The sequence below is a fragment of the Pistacia vera genome, unplaced genomic scaffold (assembly GCF_008641045.1).
Source record: "Pistacia vera cultivar Batoury unplaced genomic scaffold, PisVer_v2 Contig592, whole genome shotgun sequence".
In the NCBI taxonomy this organism is placed as follows: Eukaryota; Viridiplantae; Streptophyta; class Magnoliopsida; order Sapindales; family Anacardiaceae; genus Pistacia; species Pistacia vera.
Window position 1 is genome coordinate 489,652 of NW_022196437.1, and position 21,683 is coordinate 511,334.

At 36.8% G+C, this 21,683-nt stretch overlaps 2 protein-coding genes and 1 pseudogene across 7 annotated transcripts; all 3 read left to right on the plus strand.

Annotated features, from left to right (window-relative positions):
* Positions 1 to 6,986: 6,986 nt before the first annotated feature.
* On the plus strand, positions 6,987 to 11,276 carry LOC116109977 (RCC1 domain-containing protein RUG3, mitochondrial-like). Of its 6 annotated transcripts, XR_004124823.1 has the most exons (7): positions 6,987 to 7,539; positions 8,230 to 8,393; positions 8,750 to 8,944; positions 9,150 to 9,278; positions 9,408 to 9,563; positions 9,836 to 10,082; positions 11,159 to 11,276. XR_004124823.1 is itself a non-coding variant. In XM_031396219.1 (6 exons), the coding sequence occupies exons 1-6, from the start codon at positions 7,022 to 7,024 to the stop codon at positions 10,027 to 10,029; spliced, it is 1,347 nt and encodes a 448-aa protein (XP_031252079.1). In that variant the 5' UTR covers positions 6,987 to 7,021; the 3' UTR covers positions 10,030 to 10,670. The 6 variants fall into 6 exon arrangements, 5 of the variants coding, with proteins under 5 accessions (XP_031252079.1, XP_031252076.1, XP_031252077.1 ...); XM_031396219.1 differs by lacking the exon at positions 11,159 to 11,276 and having other exon boundaries at positions 6,987 to 7,547; positions 8,247 to 8,393; positions 9,836 to 10,670; XM_031396216.1 differs by lacking the exon at positions 11,159 to 11,276 and having other exon boundaries at positions 9,836 to 10,670.
* LOC116110014 (UDP-glycosyltransferase 71K1-like) lies at positions 10,900 to 13,143 on the plus strand. Its single transcript, XM_031396260.1, has 4 exons — positions 10,900 to 11,483; positions 11,578 to 11,685; positions 12,846 to 13,029; positions 13,117 to 13,143. Exons 1-4 carry the CDS (start codon positions 10,900 to 10,902, stop codon positions 13,141 to 13,143), a joined length of 903 nt encoding a protein of 300 aa, XP_031252120.1.
* A 990-nt stretch (positions 13,144 to 14,133) lies between these two features.
* LOC116110015 lies at positions 14,134 to 19,311 on the plus strand (annotated as a pseudogene).
* The last annotated feature ends 2,372 nt before the right edge of the window (positions 19,312 to 21,683 follow it).

The window sequence follows — 21,683 nt, forward strand, 5'->3', positions numbered from 1 at the left end:
TTACCTTCATTGCTCGAAAGCAGAGATGCATAGATGATTAAAGTAGTATGTCATCAAAGAAAAATAGGAAACAAGGAGAGTTAGCATACTCGGTGGAATGGGAAAATGAGATTACAATTGCAGGTATGCCCCAAAAAAAGACAGTATCTACAAAGTTAGTGTATGATTGGTCACCCACATAATGAAGGAGAGTAAGTTTTAGTGCTTAAATAGACTCCATGAAACTTGTAAAACTCACATATAAATAATTTGATTAAATACATGATACAGGTGAGTGGAACAAATATAGGAAAAATGGTAGGGAGTTCAAAATTAGCTATACAAAAAAACCATTAGGCAAGGCAACATAGCAGTGAAATCAATTATGGTGATGGATATACTGTTTGATTTATTCAGTAGATAAAAGCGTCATGGACCTATTTGATGCTTCCACGATGTGAGTGGATGTAAAATGGGTTCATAACCATCTGAATGAGGTTCTGTTTAGTACACATGGTCTTCTTCTCTTAAAACGGCAGAAGGAGAGTGTGACTTAGCTCGAGATGGATATACTGCACTAATTGATTAAGGAAACAGACGTGTGATCTTTGGTATTTAGGAGGCTCTTTCATCGACGTTGTGGAGAGAGGTGTGCGGTTCTGGGTACCCATCACTTGTTGAAGGAACCAGAAACCGGACCGAACCAGAACGGTCTTTGAAATGGGAATCCAGAACCGGAAACCGGAAACGAGGTTCTTGAACAAATTTGGAACCCGAACGGAAACCGACGGTTCGGTCTAGGTACCCCAGAACCCCAAGAACCTTGTAACAACGGTTCCAGGTTCTGGGTACCCTGTGAATAATACATGACCCCCCAAAAGGTTAAAATGGTTAAAAAACCTTTAAAACTTACAAATACCCCCCACCTGGCCATTGGTTAACAGCAACTTACAATAATATAAATTCAAAATTAACAAACTCCATCTACTTTGTAAAGGTCGATCTCAAAAGGCAACACCAATACTCACATGTTAAATGTTATGAAATATAAATTAAATGATTCCATTACTTTTCTACAAATTTTATTAACTCCCCTAATCTTAATTTATTATATTAGTCGTCGGTTCTTGTTCGATTCGGTTCCTAAATGGGAAACCGAACCGGAAACCGGAACACGGAACCGGAACCGGAAACCGCCACAGTAACGGTTCCAAAAAATTTGGAACCGGAACCTACCCATGACGACTGGTTCTGGGTGGTAGGAACGGAACAATCAAGGAACCGTCAGTTTCCCCGGTTCCAAACCGGTTCTTTTGAACCCCTAGTTGGGGCATAAATAGGGATTTATAGGAGTTGGGAGTAAGACTTTCACCCAAATACTTTCCACCAAGTAGTGGTCAGGGTTCCAAACACCAAAATGGTGATGTGGGTACAAGCCATTGGCACCATTTTAAAAGTACAGTACTAATTCATATTCTAACTTTAAAGTTGATTCGTTTGTAATAAATATAAATACTAATATCTTTTAAGTCTTTATAATGCCGCGTCTTGGATAGAACTCGACAATTAAAAAAATACGATCCTTTCAAAGTAAAATTGTCTATTATTTGGGATGTAACTGACAAATTGTCATAATAATGATGTTGACTATCACAAAACAATGGCTCCCCAGAATTCAAATGATTGATTCAATTTAATTGGTAATTGAACAGTATTTGAGTTTGCCTGCAAGGATTCGTAGGTATGGAATTCATTCTATGAAAAACATTTCAGCCTTTATACATTTGCCTTGGCAATAACGCTATAAACTATACATTCATTTCTTTGTTAGAAAATAGTAAAAATAGTTAGGATATACAAAATTCTTAAATTAATAATAATCAAAAGATTCTTCAATTTTTTAGTAATTTATCTAATCTTAAATAAATAGTCTTCGTTATCAATATTAAGATAAGCTTAAGTTGAATACGATGATGATAAGGATGTATCCCAGTTTTTGCGTGCATAAAAACTGATATTGACACCGAAACAAATAACAAAATGATATAAAAAACTCTGATAGATGTGTGCATACAGGAAATTGGAAATAACGGGTAATATAAGAGTAAGTTACGTAACCTCACTTTATAGACAAAACTTTGTATCAAATTTTGTAAATGTAAGTTAACATTACTGTAATTTTAGCCCTCAAATCCTATGTATTTTAACTGAACTTGCTAAAAAGAAAAACACCACGGCCGTGAACGTTTGGGTTTCAATTGTGAAAGAAAAAATGAAGATTTTAACTCTTCTAGCTGATGACAGTGCCATTTCAGGATGCGTATTAAGTCTCATTAATCCCTAAAGTTTTTGACATATTTTAAAACACCCGTAGAAATATAGTCACTATAAGTTTGAAATAGGTACAAAACCCCCTGACCTAATACTCGCAAAATTCTTCACCACTGCAATATAATTTCAATCACTAAATTTCGTTCCACTGAAAAATTCAAAATCCAGCTGACCAACCAAAACGAAACTAAAAACAAGAAAAAGAAGCCATCGCCTTCTCCTTCTTCTTCTTCCTCTTCGTCTTCAATTCACGCAAATTCAAGAACAAATGAGTACTCTCCGTCTTTCTTCCTCATCGTATTCGTCACTATTCCACTTTTGCCTTACACAAACAAGGACTTTGTCACACAGGGATAGATTTCTCACCAGAACGTCAACTGTGTCTAAACCAAATCTGCCACCCTTCTACAAAACTCTGCATGAAAGGACAGTATCTTTTTCTCCTATTCTCCTTATCTCTATAAAAACTTACCACTTTTGCATTTACAGTAGTGCTAAACACCAATTCTAATCAAAATTAAACTGCTAAGCAATGAGAAATCGGTAATTTTTGGACTGTTGGTAGTTTGCTTTTTTAGTAATGGGCGCAATGACAATGGGGTTATATAAGAACTCTGTGCCGCCAGATCGAAAAACTCCGACCGGTTCAGTCTTTCGCAGGTATGCTTTCTACCCCGCCTCCGACATAATCTTCGTCCTCATAGGCATAGTATCTTCATCGTCATCGTACTCATCTGACCAACATCGTATATAGTCTTCGTCTTACCTTTTCGGCGAGGATGGCTGATAATCTATGTTATTAACAATTTTCCAATGTTTAAATTGCCTGTAAAAATAGGGATTGCGTCAATTTTTAATGGTGTAAACTAAAGGGAAGAGGAATTACGAGGGGGGATGTAGAATAGATTTGAGAGATCGGTGAATAAAAGTTAACCTGTTTGTGGCTGAACAACTGTTAGGGACCGGGCATCCGCTACAATAATCCCGGTCCACCGGGATCAAACGGTTTGAATTAATTCATTTCATGAGATATCGCCGACCGGACCTCAGCAGCCGGTTCCCGCGCACCCGGGTTCGCACACGCAACTGAGTATACCCGTGTTATTATATCGACATGGATTGTACATTTAACTGTAGATTCTCTGGAAAAAGGAAAAAATATCTTACATCTCTCCATCGCAACAGCCAACAAAAGAGCGAAAAGTGACCTTGTCATCCTGGTACCAGGCGCATGCCCCTAGTTCCACCAACTGAGTTTTGCAAATCGCTGGTTGGATCGGAGTAGTTCTTGAGATGAACTTTTCTTCTCATGGGAATCCTTTTGGCACCTCTCTTCAGCTGCACACACCAAATCATCTTGCAGAATCTAATACTCAATAAGGTGCATAATCTTCTCCTCCTGTTGCACTTCTCATCTGTCCCACAGTGTCATAAATTTCGAAAAGTTTTTATGGATAGGTATATAATTGTCATAGAGCTTGTTGTGTTAAAGTAGCTATTGTACGATCATGTGCTTTCCAGTTCTACTCAGCTCCGACTTGTGGATTGTGTAGTTGCTTTCTTTTGGTCTTCAATGATAGATGTGGGAATGAACTCGGTGTTCTTATTATATTTGTTCGTCCCCTTCTAGGTGCAGCTTCTATGGTCTATCGCCTGCTACTACTTCCACCAACACGACATGATCGAGTTGGAAGAGAAATTGAAGAGATTGATGGTATTTGGTGATTCCACCGTTCTTCATTCCAGTTCCAAGCAGTGGTCTGTAGAATTTTTGTGTTTGACACGCATGTGGTACACTACATTTATAACATGGAAAGAAGATCAAGGAGACCAAAAGGATTATGTCCAACACATTGGAGTAGGCTGGAATCTCATGCGTTAAGTCTTTGATGAATGTTTTGACTCATGTGCCACCGGTTTACACAGTTGGGAACGGTGATTGATCCAAGGTGAAAGCATAAGTTGAGTTTCGGATGAGGACTCAAAAAGCCTGATGAGATCACGAAATGCTTGACGATCAACTGATTAATCAGTTGTTTGTCTTGTAGCTTGGAAGCCAAGGGAGCTTTGGGAAAAGCAGAGTGAAAGAAATTGCATTCGATTGGCAAAAGTGGGGTGAGGTTTTTGTGTCAATACGGAGCCACCCCAGGGATAAACTGTGAAAGCCCAAGGATTACAAAGTGATCAATCCTCGGAGGTTTTGCCAAATGCGTTTTGGAAAGAGAATACAAAGAATGATTGGTTGGTTTGTGGGATTGGCCCACAAAAGGCGGTGTTGGCTCATAATCAGTAGGGGATTGTGGTCAACCACTGTGGGTGGAATTCAAATCTTCGGACAAGCTTGTGGTTTGGTTGTTTCCAATCTGTGAAATGGGCCTATGTATGCTTTCGAGCAACAGATTCATGCATTCTCAAAATGGTTCGAGATTTGGATTGGGTGTGGAGTTGAGATGAGATTACGAGACGAATGGAAGTTGTGTTGCAGATGAATAGCAAAGAGCTATCAAATGTGTGATGAGAGTGTTAATGAGGTGAGGAAGAAGGTTAAAGGAGAAGAGTAGATAAGAGCAGATTAGCATAGTGGAGGGTGGATCTCATTGCTGCATTGGGACTGATTGATGTGTATATAAGAAATTAGCCAGAAAGAGCTGTGATAATCATATGTTACCTCCCTGAGATGAGGATTTGTGGTCATTGCGTAGAGTTTTTATGTGCAATTTCATCCATAATACTTTTGGTTTACATTGATATTTTACCCATTTTAAAGATTTCCAAGGTTTAGTTCAGTTGATTCAACTCGACATACTATATGTATTATCATTAAGCAAAAAGGAGTGGGAGATAATCTTTGAGTCTTTTCCCCTCTGACAGCTCACTATCCACACATCAAGTTGAAGTATAGATATACATGTCATTTAAATGGTTTGACTCTATTAATTATGTGCTTGTGCCTTGAGTTGGATGAATATCAGAGAAGAGACGAGCGGTGGCACAATTCATCACAGTTGTTGTGTTCATAACGTGTTTTTAGCCTGATGCAATACACTGTCTCTATCATAATAAAAATGGAAGTTTGCAGGGTTATGTCGGTTTTGGGCAGTTGGAACATCGTGTCTATCATCGAGAGTTGTTCCTAGATATGGTGGAAGGTTCTGTATGGGAAAAAACGGCCCCTCGCACCCCGTGGGAACACATACTGCTGCTATGTAACTGAATAGTTGTTCTTCGTAATGACCTTGTTTTAGTAAGGAAATTCCTTAAATGTATATGAGTTTATATGAGTTTGATTTGCGACCTTTCGGAAACAAACTCTTACGTCTTGAAATCATAAGTGGATAAGGCATAGCAATCACTAGTAATGCAGAACAAATTGAATGGAAACTATCCAATGTCTGTCGGTTTATGTATTCTTCCATTTATGGGTTATAGTTGTCTTTATGAGAAGATGATTCATATTGCTCTCTCAGATGGTTACGGAAAGAATAAAGCAAGAAGTGGGGGGGGTCAATATCTCAGGCGTCATAGGTGTGAAAAAAAAAAAAAAAAAAAAAAAAAGAAATAATTTTTTTAATATATGCTTATATTATTAAAGGGCCCCAAAGTAAATCTTGCCTAGGGTCACAAATGTTTTAGAGACGGCCCTGTTGACCACCTAAGGGTTGGTGTTTCTATAACTTAATGGCAGTATAAATTCTTCTGTCAAAATCATATAACAGAGAGTAAAAGAGAAAATCTATAGATGTTTCTATTGATTGATTAATTGATGGTTGTGACTCCAAGACAAGATCCCTTAGGTATAACGAATCCTAGTGACTAAAAGGTTTATCATCCGACCACAAAGGGAGATGTTACAAAAGTTATTTGGTAGCTATCACTAATGGGTTATAGATAGTAAGTGCACTCATGGATGCTTAACCCAATAATTCTATTACTATAATGAAAATTTAGTTCAATGAATAAGTCGTTGATTATGAGATGTAAAAAAATTAATTAAAAAATTTTGACTTTATGACTCATAAGCAATTGAAAGATAAGTCACTCCGTTATAACGAATTTAGGGCATGTTTGATATGCAATATAGGATAGTATTAAACAAATCACATAACATATCATAACATTGCATTGTATTATATAAGGTTATGCTAAATGTTGTATGATGTTTAGTAGAATATTGCGTTGCATTATTTTTATACTATACTATATTTGGTATATGAATTACAATGTATAATATTGTTTTTGTTTTCTAACATAAATTCATTTATTAAAAACTAATATGTTTTTAATTATTATGTAACTAATAATTAAAAAAAAGAAGTCAAAAGATGAAAGTATTAGTAGTCAATGTTGATTAACGGAAATCAAAATACTGTTCAATGTAGATCAATGTCGTGTTCACGGTTTTACTTTTCATTATTTTATGTAGAGTATATTGCATTATTTTAGACTTGACATTGTTTAATGCTACGCAGTTTTGTCACCCAACACAACATTACATTATTTAGTGATACGCATGGTCTCTAATGTTATGCTATGTTGCTTGCCAAACATACCCTTATTTCACTATCTAGTGAAATCCACTTTTATTTAGTAAGCTTGTTTCACTATTCGATTTTAAAAGCAAATTCTCTATTACAAACCTGAATTCGTCTTAACGAATCAAGAGTTTAGGCAGGTTTTATGTTTTACAAATACAACCCCTTCTTCAACTTCAATGCTTCTTCGCCAACGCCTCACAACTCTCACTCGCCAATGTCGCCATCTCTCCACTTCCTCTTCATCCACCAAAATCCCACTTCTCTACACGCACACAAATGAAAATCAAAACGACGCTGTCACTCTCCAACTCCTCTCGTGGGGGAGAGGCGCGTCAGGCCAGTTGGGCGGTGGCATTGAAGAAGTGAGACTCTACCCAGCCCCAGTTGCAAACCTCAGTCTTTCTCTACCCTTTACCATCTCCCAAACTTCCGGTCGACTTGTTCAGAAAGATTCTGAAGTGGGTTCGGGTTCTAGTTTGAATATTTCATGTGGGTTGTTTCATAGTGGGTTGGTTGTGGATGGAAAGCTGTGGGTTTGGGGGAAAGGAGATGGTGGGAGACTTGGTTTTGGGCATGAAAATTCTGTGTTTGTGCCTAGTTTGAACCCTTATTTGGGTGATGATCCTGTTCAGTGTGTTGCTCTTGGTGGAGTTCACTCTGTTGCTTTGACTTCACTTGGGAAGATTTTCACTTGGTCAGTGAGCATTTAACAACTCTACATTCATTATTTGTTCATTGATTGAGTGTTTGTTTGGTGTGAAGGTTTCAACATCGGTTGCTTAGGCATAAATTAGCAAGCTTATTGAGTTATTAGAAGTGTATGTATGGTTGAGTAATCACAGGTTAAAAAGTGCTTTTTTCAGAAGTAAATTAGCAAAAAGGCATACAAAAACAATCACTTTTATTTATGATTTGCAACAAGATGTTGTTTTGTTTGGAGTCCATACAAATTATTGATCTTAAATTTGGAGTGATGAATCTTGCAGGGGTAATTGTAATACTCTAACCAAAAAAATTTTGGGTATGGTAATTTAATATTTTTAAAAGAGCTTATTGGGGAAGTTAGTTGACATGACATAGCACTCTCCTTGAATTGCAACCAAAGGACTAATAAAAGAGAAAGCAAAAGAGCTTTTATCAATATATGGAATCGCATTTGATCAACAGAGCATTTTTCCTTTCTTATTTAGTAAAATGGAGATGTTGAAGCAACTAAGTGTTGTTATTCAAGATTTAGAATATAACTATGTCAGTTTAACTGGTTGGCCTGATAATTAATGATGTGCTTGTGCTTGATTGGATAAATATCAGGAGAAGAGAGTTGTGTGCACATATTCATCACATTGTTGTGTTCACTAACGTGTTTTTAGCCTGATAATACAATGGCTCTATCATTAAAAGTTTGCAGGGGTTATGGTGGTTTTGGTGCACTTGGACATTCTGTCTATCATAGAGAGTTGTTTCCTAGATTGGTGGAAGGTTCTTGGAATGGGAAAATACGGCACATCGCAACCAGTGGAACACATACTGCTGCAATAACTGAATCAGGTTGTTCTTCTTAACTGACCCTGTTTTTTGTATAGAAATTTCTTTACATGTATATACTATTGGGTTTGCATTTTAGATATAGGCTGCTTAACCTGGACTAAATTTATATGAGTTTTGATTTGGACCTTCGGAAACAGCCCTCTTGAACTCATAATGTGGAAAACATATCAATCTAGTACTGCAGAACAAATTGAATGGAACATATTTCAAATGTCTGTAGGTTTATGTATTCTTGCATTTATGGGTTTCTAGTTGTTCTTTATGAGAAGATGATTCATATTGCCTTCATATTTGTTACGGAAAGAATAAAGAAAGAGGGCTGTCAAATATCTTAATCCATCTATTATTGAATATAGGGGAACTTTACACTTGGGGTCGAGATGAAGGAGATGGAAGACTGGGCCTTGGTCCTGGTCCAGGCCCTAATGAGGGAGGTGGACTTAGTATCCCTTCTAAGGTCAAAGCATTACCTGTATCTGTGGCTGCTGTTTCTTGTGGTGGCTTTTTTACAACAGTGCTGACAGAGGAAGGGCAACTTTGGAATTGGGGAGGTAAAGATATCAACTCTTTTGTCTTATTTTCTCTCCTTATCTCTACCCAATTGCAGTTTAGTTACTTTCATTTATTTGTTTGGAATAGTTGCACAATTCTGGATATCACTCTCTTAAGTTTTCAACTTGGATGAAATTCCATTTATCTCTGCTTGTGTAACATTACAATGACATCATATTACACATTGTCATGTGTTCTGCTCAGCAAGTTCTAACTATGAGCTTGGAAGAGGTGATAAGGTTGGTGGTTGGAGACCCAAGCCAATTCCTAGCCTTGAAGGTGTTCGTATCATTCAGATAGCAAGTGGTGGCTATCACTCCCTTGCATTAACTGGTAAAATAATTGCTTAAATTCACGATTGCCACGGCAACCTTATTAAATCCATTCCTCACTTGCCACCCCCTCCTTCCTATTCTAGGCTGTATACTAATATTGGTTTTCATTTTTTATGTATAATTTCAGATGAAGGCAAAGTTCTTTCTTGGGGATATGGTGGACATGGTCAGTTGGGTCATTCTTCAACCGAAAATCTGAAAGTACCTGTGGTGATCGAGGCTTTAGCTGATAAGCGTGTAGTCTACATCGCTTGTGGGGGCTCATCCTCAGCAGCCATAACAGGTCCTTGATATTTCCATCACCCTTCAATCCTACAATCTTCCAAAGTATCTATAGTTATCCGATCTCATAATAGCACAGAAATGAGGTTTGAGGATATCTTTTAGTATTCTATCTTTTAGTATTCAACTAAGTTGAAAGATACTTAAATTTAATAAAATCAAATATTTGGATATCATTATAGAACAATAATTTTATATGCAAATCAAATAAATAAAACTCATGATTATATATTTGTTTTTACCATATTGTTTGATAATTTGCTATATATTCAGATAAAGGGAAGTTGTACATGTGGGGAAATGCCAAAGATTCTCAATTGGGAGTTCCTGGGTTGCCAGAGGTACAACTTTGTCCTGTTGAAGTCAAGTTTCTAACGGAGGATGATGGATTGGGACCCCACAAGGTGTTATCTGTTGCAGTTGGTGCATCTCATGCTATGTGTTTGGTTTCAAGGTCATGTTGTTAAAGATGGTCTACTAATCGAAAGGTTTTCTCAACTCATATAGACACGACAAGCAAGTATGTATCGTTTAACAGCTCAAACAGAGGCTAGAACAGATGTGTAGAATCTGAGGATAGGATAAGTTCTTTAAGTTACTAAAATATTGCCAAAGCATTTAGGAGGTGAATTCAGGTTGCTGACTGGTTAGTCAATAAGTGGAGCTTCACCTTGACAATTGCTGACTCATAACTGCTTTTGTTTGAATCCCTTTAATGAATTAAATTATCTGGGAGGACTAGAGAATTTTGGCATTATAAGCTCCTGTCACAAATGCAAGTTACCTTCTTAATTGTTCCCTCTCATTGTATGCATCATCTCATTACATATTAGTTTATTGACATTCCTTTTTGTTGAAAGTTTATTGCAAACATGACTACTTTTTCCTTTTAATGTTGATCATATTGCTCAGTTGCTTTTATTTGAAGTCGGCATGAGAAAGATTTGCGAGGAATTTTAATAAGAAAGCATGCAAATAAATTATGTTTGCTCAGGTGCATTTGATGCCCTGCTACGAATATCCATTGGTTTTGTTGTATGATCTTTGATGCTCTGGAACTGTGGACAATATTATAAAGTGATAAATTTAAAGTTGGGTATATTTTCGAGCAAAACAATATCACAAGATATCATGTCAGTCATGTCACAAGTCCATGTATATATGTTGTCTGAGAATTTTTTTTCTTTACCATCCATTTTTATAATCAATGCGATCGGTGATTAAATTGATAATCTATGTAGTATGCATATATTGATTTGTGATATCATTAATGCGGTATCCCGTGGTAACATAAACTTTTTCGTTCTTGAAGAAGTTAAAGGGTAGAATTTGCCTCAATGTTGGCAGATCTCATAGAAGTTCCTTATGTAGACCCTCCTTTATTGCAAAAATCTAAAGTTTCCAGAGAAAAACTTGCGACTGATCATAGAGGGAGTTACAAACCTTATGTTAAAGAAGCTATTATTAAGAATGTTCTTTTAAACACTAACTCAGCTCCACTTGTTGGGTTGGTGTTTGATATGTTTTGTTCATCAATTGTAGATGTGGGAAATGAACTCGGTGTTCCTTCTTATTTGTTCTTCACTTGTAATGCAGATTTTCTTGGTCTCATGTTGTACCTTCCAGGTCGAGATGATGAAGTTGGAAGAGAGTTTGAAGAGTTTGATTCTGATTATATAATTCCTGGTTATGTTAATCCAATTCCTAGCAGAAATTTTCCTTTGTTTTTGTTTAACAAGTATGGTGGTTATGATACATTTGTGAAGCATGGAAGAAGATTCAAGGAGACCAAAGGGATTTTTGTCAACACATTTGAGGAGTTGGAGGCTCATGTTGTTAAGTGTTTGTTGAATGATTTTGATCATATGCCACCTATTTACACAGTTGGACCGATGATTGATCTCAAGAGTGAGAGTGACAAGTTAGTTCTAGATGTGATAGAAAGAGATAAGATCCTGAAATGGCTTGATAATCAACCTGATTCATCAGTTGTTTTCTTGTGCTTTGGAAGCCAGGGGAGCTTTGGAGAAGAGCAAGCGAAACAATTGCAGTCGGATTGGAGCAAAGTGGGGTGAGGTTCTTGTGGTCAATACTGGGACTTCACTTGGGAAGATTTCCACTTGGTCAGTGAGCATTTAACAACTCTACATCATATGTTCATGATTGAGTGTTGTGGTGTGAAGGTTTCAACATCGGTTGCTTAGGCATAAATTAGCAGCTTATTGAATTATTAGAAGTGGATGTAGGTTGGAATACAGGTTAAAAAGTGCTTTTTCAGAAGTAAATTAGCAAAAAGGCATACAAAAACAATCACTTTTTTTATGATTTGCAACAAGATGTTGTTTTGTTTGGAGTCCATACCAATTATTGATCTTAAATTGGAGTGATGAATCTTGCAGGGGTAATTGTAATACTCTAACAAAAAAAAATTGGGTATGGTAATTTAATATTGTTAAAAGAGCTTATGGGGAAGTTAGTTGACATGACATAGCACTCTCCTTGAATTGCAACCAAAGGACTAATAAACAGAAAGCAAAAGAGCTTTTATCAATATATGGAATCGCATTTGATCAACAGAGCATTTCCTTTCTTATTTAGTAAAATGGAGATGTTGAAGCAAACTAAGTGTTGTTATTCAAGATTTAGAATATAACTATGTCAGTTTAACTGGTTGGCCTGATAATTAATGATGTGCTTGTGCTGATTGTAAATATCAGGAGAAGAGAGTTGTGTGCAATATTCATCACATTGTTGGTTCACTAACGTGTTTTTAGCCTGATAATACAAGGCTCTATCATTAAAAGTTTGCAGGGGTTATGGTGGTTTTGGTGCACTTGGATTCTGTCTATCATAGAGAGTTGTTCCTAGATTGGTGGAAGGTCTTGGAATGGGAAAATACGGCACCTCGCAACCAGTGGAACATACTGCTGCAATAACTGAATCAGGTTGTTCTTCTTAACTGACCCTGGTTTGTATAGAAATTTCTTTACATGTATTACTATTCGGTTTGCATTTTAGATATAGGCTGCTAACCTGGACTAAATTTATATGAGTTTTGATTTGGACCTTCGGAAAAACCCTTTGAACTCATAATGGGGAAAACACAATCTAGTACTGCAGACACAATTGAATGGAGCATATTTCAAATGTCTGTAGGTTATGTATTCTGCATTGGGTTTCTAGTTGTTCTTTATGAGAAGATGATTCAATTGCCTTCATATTTGTTATGGAAAGAATAAAGAAAGAGGGCTGTCAAATCTTAATCCATCTATTATTGATATAGGGGAACTTACACTTGGGGTCGAGATGAGGAGATGGAAGACTGGGCCTTGGTCCTGGTCCAGGCTAATGAGGGAGGGGGACTTAGTATCCCTTCTAAGGTCAAGCATTACCTGTATCTGTGGCTGGGTTTCTTGTGGTGTTTTTACAACAGTGCTGACAGAGGAAGGGCAACTTTGGATGGGGAGGTAAAGATAACAATCTCTTTGTCTTATTTTCTCTCCTTATCTCTACCAATTGCAGTTTAGTTACTTTCATTTATTTGTTCGGAATAGTTGCACAATTTGGAATCACTCTCTTAAGTTTTCAACTTTGATGAAATTCCATTTATCTCTGCTTGTGTACAATACAATGACATCATATTACACATTGTCATGTGTTCTGTTCAGCAAGTTCTAACATGAGTTGGAGATTAAGCTAAGTCCAATCGCTGCAACTGTGAAACTGCAGTTAAGACCGATAAAAAAAGTCACGTCATCAAAATCAATTTCATCTGATAACATACCCGCCGATCATAGTGTTCCAAACCTCAGTGTTTCTCTCCAAACAACAGAAAAAATCTTCCTTGTGAAATCAAGACAACCAAGCTCAGCATACATGAAAATAGCCGAACTCACAATAAACAAATCATTTACATATTCCTTGTGAAATCATGCTTAATTGCTTAAAATTAACGTTTGAGTAAATTACATTAACTTATGTCACAATTTTACTTCTCATTATTTTATGTAGAGTATACTGCATTATTTTAGATTTGACATTGTTTAATGCTACACAATTTTGTCACCAAACACAACATTGCATTATTTAGTGATATGCAATGTTTCTAATGTCATGCTATGTTGTTTGCCAAACATACCCTTACTTCACTATATAGTGAAACCCACTTTCACTTAGTAAACTTGTTTCACTATTCGATTAGATTATAAAAGCAAATTCTTTATAACAAAGCTGAATTCTTAATATGACATAAATTCTTTTTGCCTATTTTTTGTGTGGTTTTTTTTTTACATAGGAAATTGTACTTATCAAGGAGAAATCTATAATAATGATTACCTTTTTTTTATATTGTTGCTATTTGATTAAATTGTACTGAAATGATGTTTATGCCCCTAGACCGTCTAACACCCTCGCTAACCTCCATTATCTGATAGGGGTAACAGTACCACGTTCCAAAAATACTGGATGAAAATGGTATTTCTTCAAAAATTATGGATGAACATAATATTGTCCCGAGAAACTAGTAATATCTTCTTTGTGTTTAGGCAGGTTTTATGTTTTACAAATATAACCCCTTCTTCAACTTCAATGCTTCTTCGCCAACGCCTCACAACTCTCACTCGCCAATGTCGCCATCTCTCCACCTCCTCTTCATCCACCAAAATCCCACTTCTCTACACGCACACAAATGACAACCAAAACGACGCTGTCACTCTCCAACTACTCTCGTGGGGAAGAGGCGCCTCAGGCCAGTTGGGCGGTGGCATTGAAGAAGTGAGACTCTACCCAGCCCCAGTTGCAAACCTCGGTCTTTCTCTGCCCTTTACCATCTCCCAAACTGCCGGTCGACTTGTTCAGAAAGATTCTGAAGTGGGTTCGGGTTCTAGTTTGAATATTTCATGTGGGTTGTTTCATAGTGGGTTGGTTGTGGATGGAAAGCTGTGGGTTTGGGGGAAAGGAGATGGTGGGAGACTTGGTTTTGGGCATGAAAATTCTGTGTTTGTGCCTAGTTTGAACCCTTATTTGGGTGATGATCCTGTTCAGTGTGTTGCTCTTGGTGGAGTTCACTCTGTTGCTTTGACTTCCCTTGGGAAGATTTCACTTGGTCAGTGAGCTTTAACAACTCTCATTCATTATTTGTTCATTGATTGAGTGTTTGTTTGGTGTGAAGGTTCTACATGGGTTGCTTAGGCATAAATTAGCAAGCTTATTGATTTATTAGAAGTGTATGTAGGGTTGAGTAATCACAGGTTAAAAAGTGCTTTTTCAGAAGTAAATTAGCAAAAAGGCATACAAAAACAATCACTTTTTTTATGATTTGCAACAAGATGTTGTTTTGTTTGGAGTCCATACCAATTATTGATCTTAAATTTGGAGTGGAATCTTGCAGGGGTAATTGAATACTCTAACCAAAAAAATTTGGGTATGGTAATTTAATATTTTTAAAAGAGCTTATTGGGGAATTTAGTTGACATGACATAGCACTCTCCTGAATGGCAACCAAAGGACTAATAAGAGAAGCAAAAGAGCTTTTATCAATATATGGAATCGCATTTGATCAACAGAGCATTTTTCCTTTCTTATTTAGTAAAAGGAGATGTTGAGCAACTAAGTGTGTTATTCAAGATTTAGAATATAACTATGTCAGTTTAACTGGTTGGCCTGTAATTAATGATGTGCTTGTGCTTGATTGGATAAATATCAGGAGAAGAGAGTTGTGTGCACATATTCATCACATTGTGTGTGTTCACTAACGTGTTTTTAGCCTGATAATACAATGGCTCTATCATTAAAAGTTTGCAGGGGTTATGGTGGTTTTGGTGCACTTGGACATTCTGTCTATCATAGAGAGTTGTTTCCTAGATTGGTGGAAGGTTCTTGGAATGAAATATGGCACTTCGCAACAGTGGACACTATCGCTGCAATAACGAATCAGGTTGTTCTCTCTTAACTGACCCTGTTTTTTGTATGGAAATTTCTTTACATGTATATACTATGGGTTTGCATTTTAGATATAGGCTGCTTAACCTGGATAAATTTATATGAGTTTTGATTTGGACCTTCGGAAACAGCCCTCTTGAACTCATAATGTGGAAAACATATCAATCTAGTACTGCAGACACAATTGAATGGACATATTTCAAATGTCTGTAGGTTTATGTATTCTTGCATTTATGGGTTTCTAGTTGTTCTTTATGAAAGATGATTCATATTGCCTTCATATTTGTTAGAAAGAATAAAGAAAGAGGGCGGTCAAATATCAATCCATCTATATTGAATATAGGGGAACTTTACACTTGGGGTCGAGATGAAGGAGATGGAAGACTGGGCCTTGGTCCTGGTCCAGGCCCTAATGGGGAGGTGGACTTAGTATCCCTTCTAAGGTCAAAGCATTACCTGTATCTGTGGCTGCTGTTTCTTGTGTGGCTTTTTTACATGCTGACAGAGGAAGGAACTTTGGAATTGGGGAGGTAAAGATATCAACTCTTTGTCTTATTTTCTCTCCTTATCTCTACCCAATTGCAGTTTAGTTACTTTCATTTATTTGTTCGGAATAGTTTCACAATTCTGGAATCACTCTCTTAAGTTTTCAACTTTGATGAATTCCATTTATCTCTGCTTGTGTAACATTACAATGACATCATATTACACATTGTCAGTGTTCTGTCAGAAGTTCTAACTATGAGCTTGGAAGAGGTGATAAGGTTGGTGGTTGGAGACCCAAGCCAATTCCTAGCTTGAAGGTGTTCGTATCATTCAATAGCAAGTGGTGGCTATCACTCCCTTGCATTACTGGTAAAATATTTGCTTAAATTCATGATTGCCGGCAACTTATTAAATCCATTCCTCACTTGCACCCCCTCCTTCCTATTCTAGGCTGTATACTAATATTGGTTTTCTTTTTTTATGTATAATTTCAGATGAAGGCAAAGTTCTTTCTTGGGGAATGGTGGACATGGTCAGTTGGGTCATTCTTCCACCGAAAATCGAAAGTACCTTGGTGATCGAGGCTTTAGCTGATAAGCGTGTAGTCTACATCGCTTGTGGGGCTCATCCTCAGCAGCCATAACAGGTCCTTGAATTTCCATCACCCTTCAATCCTACAATCTTCCAAGTATCTATAGTTATCCGATCTCATAATAGCACAGAAATGAGGTTTGAGGATCTTTTAGTATTCTATCTTTTAGTATTCAACTAAGTTGAAAGATACTTAAATTTAATAAAATCAATATTTTGGATATCATTATAGAACAATAATTTTATATGCAATAAATAAATAAAACTCATGATTATATTTTTTTTACCATATTGTTTGATAATTTGCTATATATCCGATAAAGGGAAGTTTACATGTGGGGAAATGCCAAAGATTCTCAATTGGGAGTTCCTGGGTTGCCGAGGTACAACTTGTCTTGTTGAAGTCAAGTTTCTAAGGAGGATATGGATTGGGACCCCACAAGGTGTTATCTGTTGCAGTTGGTGCATCTCATGCATGTGTTTGGTTTCAAGGTCATGTTGTTAAAGATGGTCTACTAATCGAAGGTTTTCTCAACTCATATAGACACAACAAACAAGTATGTATGTTTAACAGCTCAAACAGAGGCTAGAACAGATGTGTAGTAATCTGAGGATAGATAAGTTCTTTAAGTTACTAAAATATTGCCAAAGCATTGGAGGTGAATTCAGGTTGCTGACTGTTAGTCAAAAGTGGAGCTTCACTTGACAATTGCTGACTCATAACTGCTTTTGTTTGAATCCCTTTAATGAATTAAATTATCTGGGAGACTAAGAATTTTGACATTAAAGCTCCTGTCACAAATGCAAGTTACCTTCTTAATTGTTCCCTCTCATTGTATGCATCATCTCATTACATATTAGTTTATTGACATTCCTTTTTGTTGAAAGTTTATGGCAAACATGACTACTTTTTCCTTTTATGTTGATCATATTGCTCATTGCTTTTATTTGAAGTCGGCATGAGAAAGATTTGCGAGAATTTTAATAAGAAAGCATGCAAATAATTATGTTTGCTCAGGTGCATTTGATGCCCTGCTACGAATCCTTGGTTTTGTTGTATGATCTTTGATGCTTTGGAACTGTGGACAATATTAAAAGTGATAAATTTAAATTTGGGTATATTTTGGAAAAACATAGATATCACAGATATCATGTCAGTCATGTCACAAGTCATGTATATATGTTGTCTGAGAATTTTTTTTTTTTTTTACCATCCATTTTTATAATCAATGGATCGGTGATTAAACTGATTATCTATGTAGTATGCATATATTGATTTGTGATATCATTAATGCGGTATCCCGTGGTAACATAAACTTTTTCGTTCTTGAAGAAGTTAAAGGGTAGAATTTGCCTTCAATGTTGGCAGATCTCATAGAGTTCCTTAGTAGACCCTCCTTCACTGCAAAAATCTAAAGTTTCCAGAGAAAAACTTGTGACTGATCATAGAGGGAGTTACAAACCTTATGTTAAAGAAGCTATATTTAAGAATGTTCTTTCAAACACAACTCAGCTCCACTTGTCGGGTTGGTGTTTGATATGTTTTGTTTCATCAATTGTAGATGTGGGAAATGAACTCGGTGTTCCTTCTTATTTGTTCTTCACTTGTAATGCAGATTTTCTTGGTCTCTGTTGTACCTCCAGGTCGAGATGATGAAGTTGGAAGAGAGTTTGAAGAGTTTGATTCTGATTATATAATTCCTGTTTATGTTAATCCAATTCCTAGCAGAAATTTCCTTTGTTTTTGTTTAACAAGTATGGTGTTTGATACATTTGGGAAGTTGGAAGAGATTCAAGGAGACCAAGGGATTATTGTCAACACTTTAAGCTGGAGGCTCATGCTGTAAGTGTTTGTTGAATGATTTTGATCACGATTTTACATCATGTTACACAGTTGGACCGTTATTGATGTGAAGGTGAGTGTACATAGTTTCGTGATGATTCAGAAAAGATGAGATCATCTGAAATGGCTTGATATCAACCTGATTCATCAGTTGTTTTCTTGTGCTTTGAGGCGGGGAGCTTTGATGAAGAGCAAGCGAAAAAATTGCATCGGTGGAGCAATGTGGTCAATTCTGGGTGCTTTACGAAGCCCCACCAAAGGATAATTTGAAGGGCCTATGATTACAAAGGTGATCTCCAGGAAGTTTTGCCAAATGGTTCTGGAAACAAAAAGATGGTTTGGTTGTGGATGGCCGCCACAAAGGCGTGTTGGCATAAATCAGTAGGGATTTGTTGTCACATTGTGGGTGGAATTCATCTTGGAAGCTTGTGGTTTGGGTTCCAATTGACATGCCTATGTATGCAGCACAGCTTAATGCATTCCAAATGGTGAAAGATTTGGGATTGGTGTGGAGTTGAGATTGGATTATAGAAATACTAGTGGAGAATTTGTGTTGGGAGATGAGATAGCAAGAGCTGTACAATGTGTGATGGACACTGATAATGAGTGAGGAAGAAGGTCAAAGAAAGATGAAAAGAGCAATTAGCAATGATGATGGTGGATATTCTATATGCTGCATTTGAACAATTGATTGAGGATATATTAGGAAACATGCCAGTATATTCAAAAAATCTTTGGAAACACATGAAAACGTTTTCTCATGTTAACTTGCTGCCAATGTTTTAACCATTGCCAACTTCTACTCAAAACTGTGATTACTTGATTTCTTTCTGCTTCAATTTTATTTCAGTGTGATCAAATCTTGTTTCTTGCTGCTTCTACTGCATAAATTGGAAAAGAGAAAGATTCTAAATTTCATGTTGGGGTTAGTGTCCATGCGTCAAAGGGCTCAAACTTTCTTCAGTGCTCAATCAAATTCTGTTCAAAATTGCGCCACTGCCATGTGATTAACTTGCTGGAACTAAGGACACTTGTCGTGTATGCTAATGAAGAATACAGATTATCATAGATCTGTTCTCAAATGAAATGTGCATGGATGACGATAATAAGGTGAGGAAGTGAAAATTGTTGCCATTTTACAAATTGTATAGACCCGTAAACTGATTAAAAGGTTGACTTAACCCAACTAGTGATAAAATTGAATAAGACAAGTACATTTACATAATTGAATAAGACAAATCTTTACATGATACAGCAGGAAATGCCCATGACAACATGCAAGCTTGATTGGGTTGGGATTGATAATATAATAATTAGAAAATAATTTACATATTTGAATATTAATTAAATAAAACTGTGAAAGGACAAAGAAAGAATATACTTTCATCTTCTCTGATCTCTCATCACAGCAACCACAACCAAAAATGAAGAAGTTGATCTTGTCTTCATCCCTGGACCAGGCGCAGGCCACCTAGCTCCCTATATTGAGTTTGCAAAGGGCTTGTTGGATCGAGATGATTGTTTCTCAGTGACGTTTCTTCTCATGGATTCTCCTTTTGGCCCCCCTCCTTCAGCTGCACACACCAAATCACTGTGCAGAATCTAATACTTCAATAGGTTCATCAATGTTTCTCCTCCTGTTGACTACTGTCCTTCACAACAGGTTCATAAATCCTTTGAAAAGTTTATGACTGAGTATAGATTGTCATAGAGCTTGTGTTAAGAAGCTATTGTCAGCATGTGCTTTCCAGTTCTAACTCAGCTCCACTTGTTGGATTGGTATTTGATTTCTTTTGTACATCTGATAGATGTGGGAAATGAACTTGGTTTTCCTTCTTATTTGTTCCCCCTTCTAGTGCAACTGCTGTTGGTCTCTTGCTGTACCTTCCAACTCGACTTGGAAGAGAAATTGAAGAGTTTGATGGTGATTTGGTGTCCCCGTTATGTTAATCCAGTCCAAGCAGTGATCTACCTGAAGTTTGTTGAACAGTATGGTGGTTACACACATTTATGAACCATGGAAGAGATTCAGGAGACCAAAGGGATTATTGTCAACACATTTGAGGAGCTGGAATCTCATGCGGTTAAGTCTTTGATGAATGATTTTGATCATGTGCCACCTGTTCCACAGTTGGACCGATGATTGATCTCAAGGTGAAGCATAAGTTAGTTTCGATGAGTCACAAAAGAGTGATAGATCATGAAATGGCTTGATGATCACCCTGATTCATCAGGTTTTCTTGTGCTTTGGAAGCCGGAGCTTTGGAGAAGAGCAAGTAAAGAAATTGCATCGGATTGGAGCAAAGTGGTGTGAGGTTCTTGTGTCAATACGGAAGCCACCACCAAAGATAAATTTAAGGCCAATGATTACAAGATGATCGTCTCCGGAGGTTTTGCCAAATGGGTTCTTGGAAAGAACAAAAAGATTGGTTTGGTTGTGGATGGGCCTCCACAAAAGTGTTGGCTCATAAATCAGTAGGGGATTTGTGTCCACTGTGGGTGGAATTCAATCTTGGAAAGCTTGTGGTTTGGTGTTCCACTGTGACATGGCCTATGTATGCTGAGCAACAGATTAATGCTTCCAAATGGTTAGAGATTTGGGATTGGTTGTGGAGTTGAGATTAGATTACGGATCATGAATGGAAGTTGTGGTCGCAGATGAGATAGCAGAGCTATCAAATGTGTGATGGAGAGTGATATGAGGTGAGGAAGAGAGTTAAAGAGAAGAGTGAAAGGAGCAGATTGGCAGTAATGGAGGGTGGATCTTCATATGTTCATTTGGAACTTGATTGATGATATATTAAGAAACAAAGCCATGAAAGAGACATAGTCTTGTTTATCATATTTAATCCATTTTCCTGAAAGAGTTTCAAGTTTGAAAGTTCTCGATGAATATTTTTGTCTACTATTGTTTCATTTTCTATGTTGTTGAAGCTTCTTGTTCTTAATTTAGATTTTTATTCGATTTATGTTGAGTTGATTTTAACTTTTATGTTTGTGACTTTACATAACTATAAGATGAGTAAACAAATAAATTATATATATAAACACATGAAACAGAATCTTTAAAACTGAAGAGTTCAAATCATGAGAAGGTATATAAATATTTCAATTGGATAGTAACTCTGAACTCTCGAAGTTTTTCTGATATATTATAAGTCTCGAGGTATAAATATTTTGATGGTCACCTGATTTATCACTATTTTTCTTCCGCTTTGAAGCCTGGGGAGCTTTGATAAAGAGCAAATGAAGAAATAACAC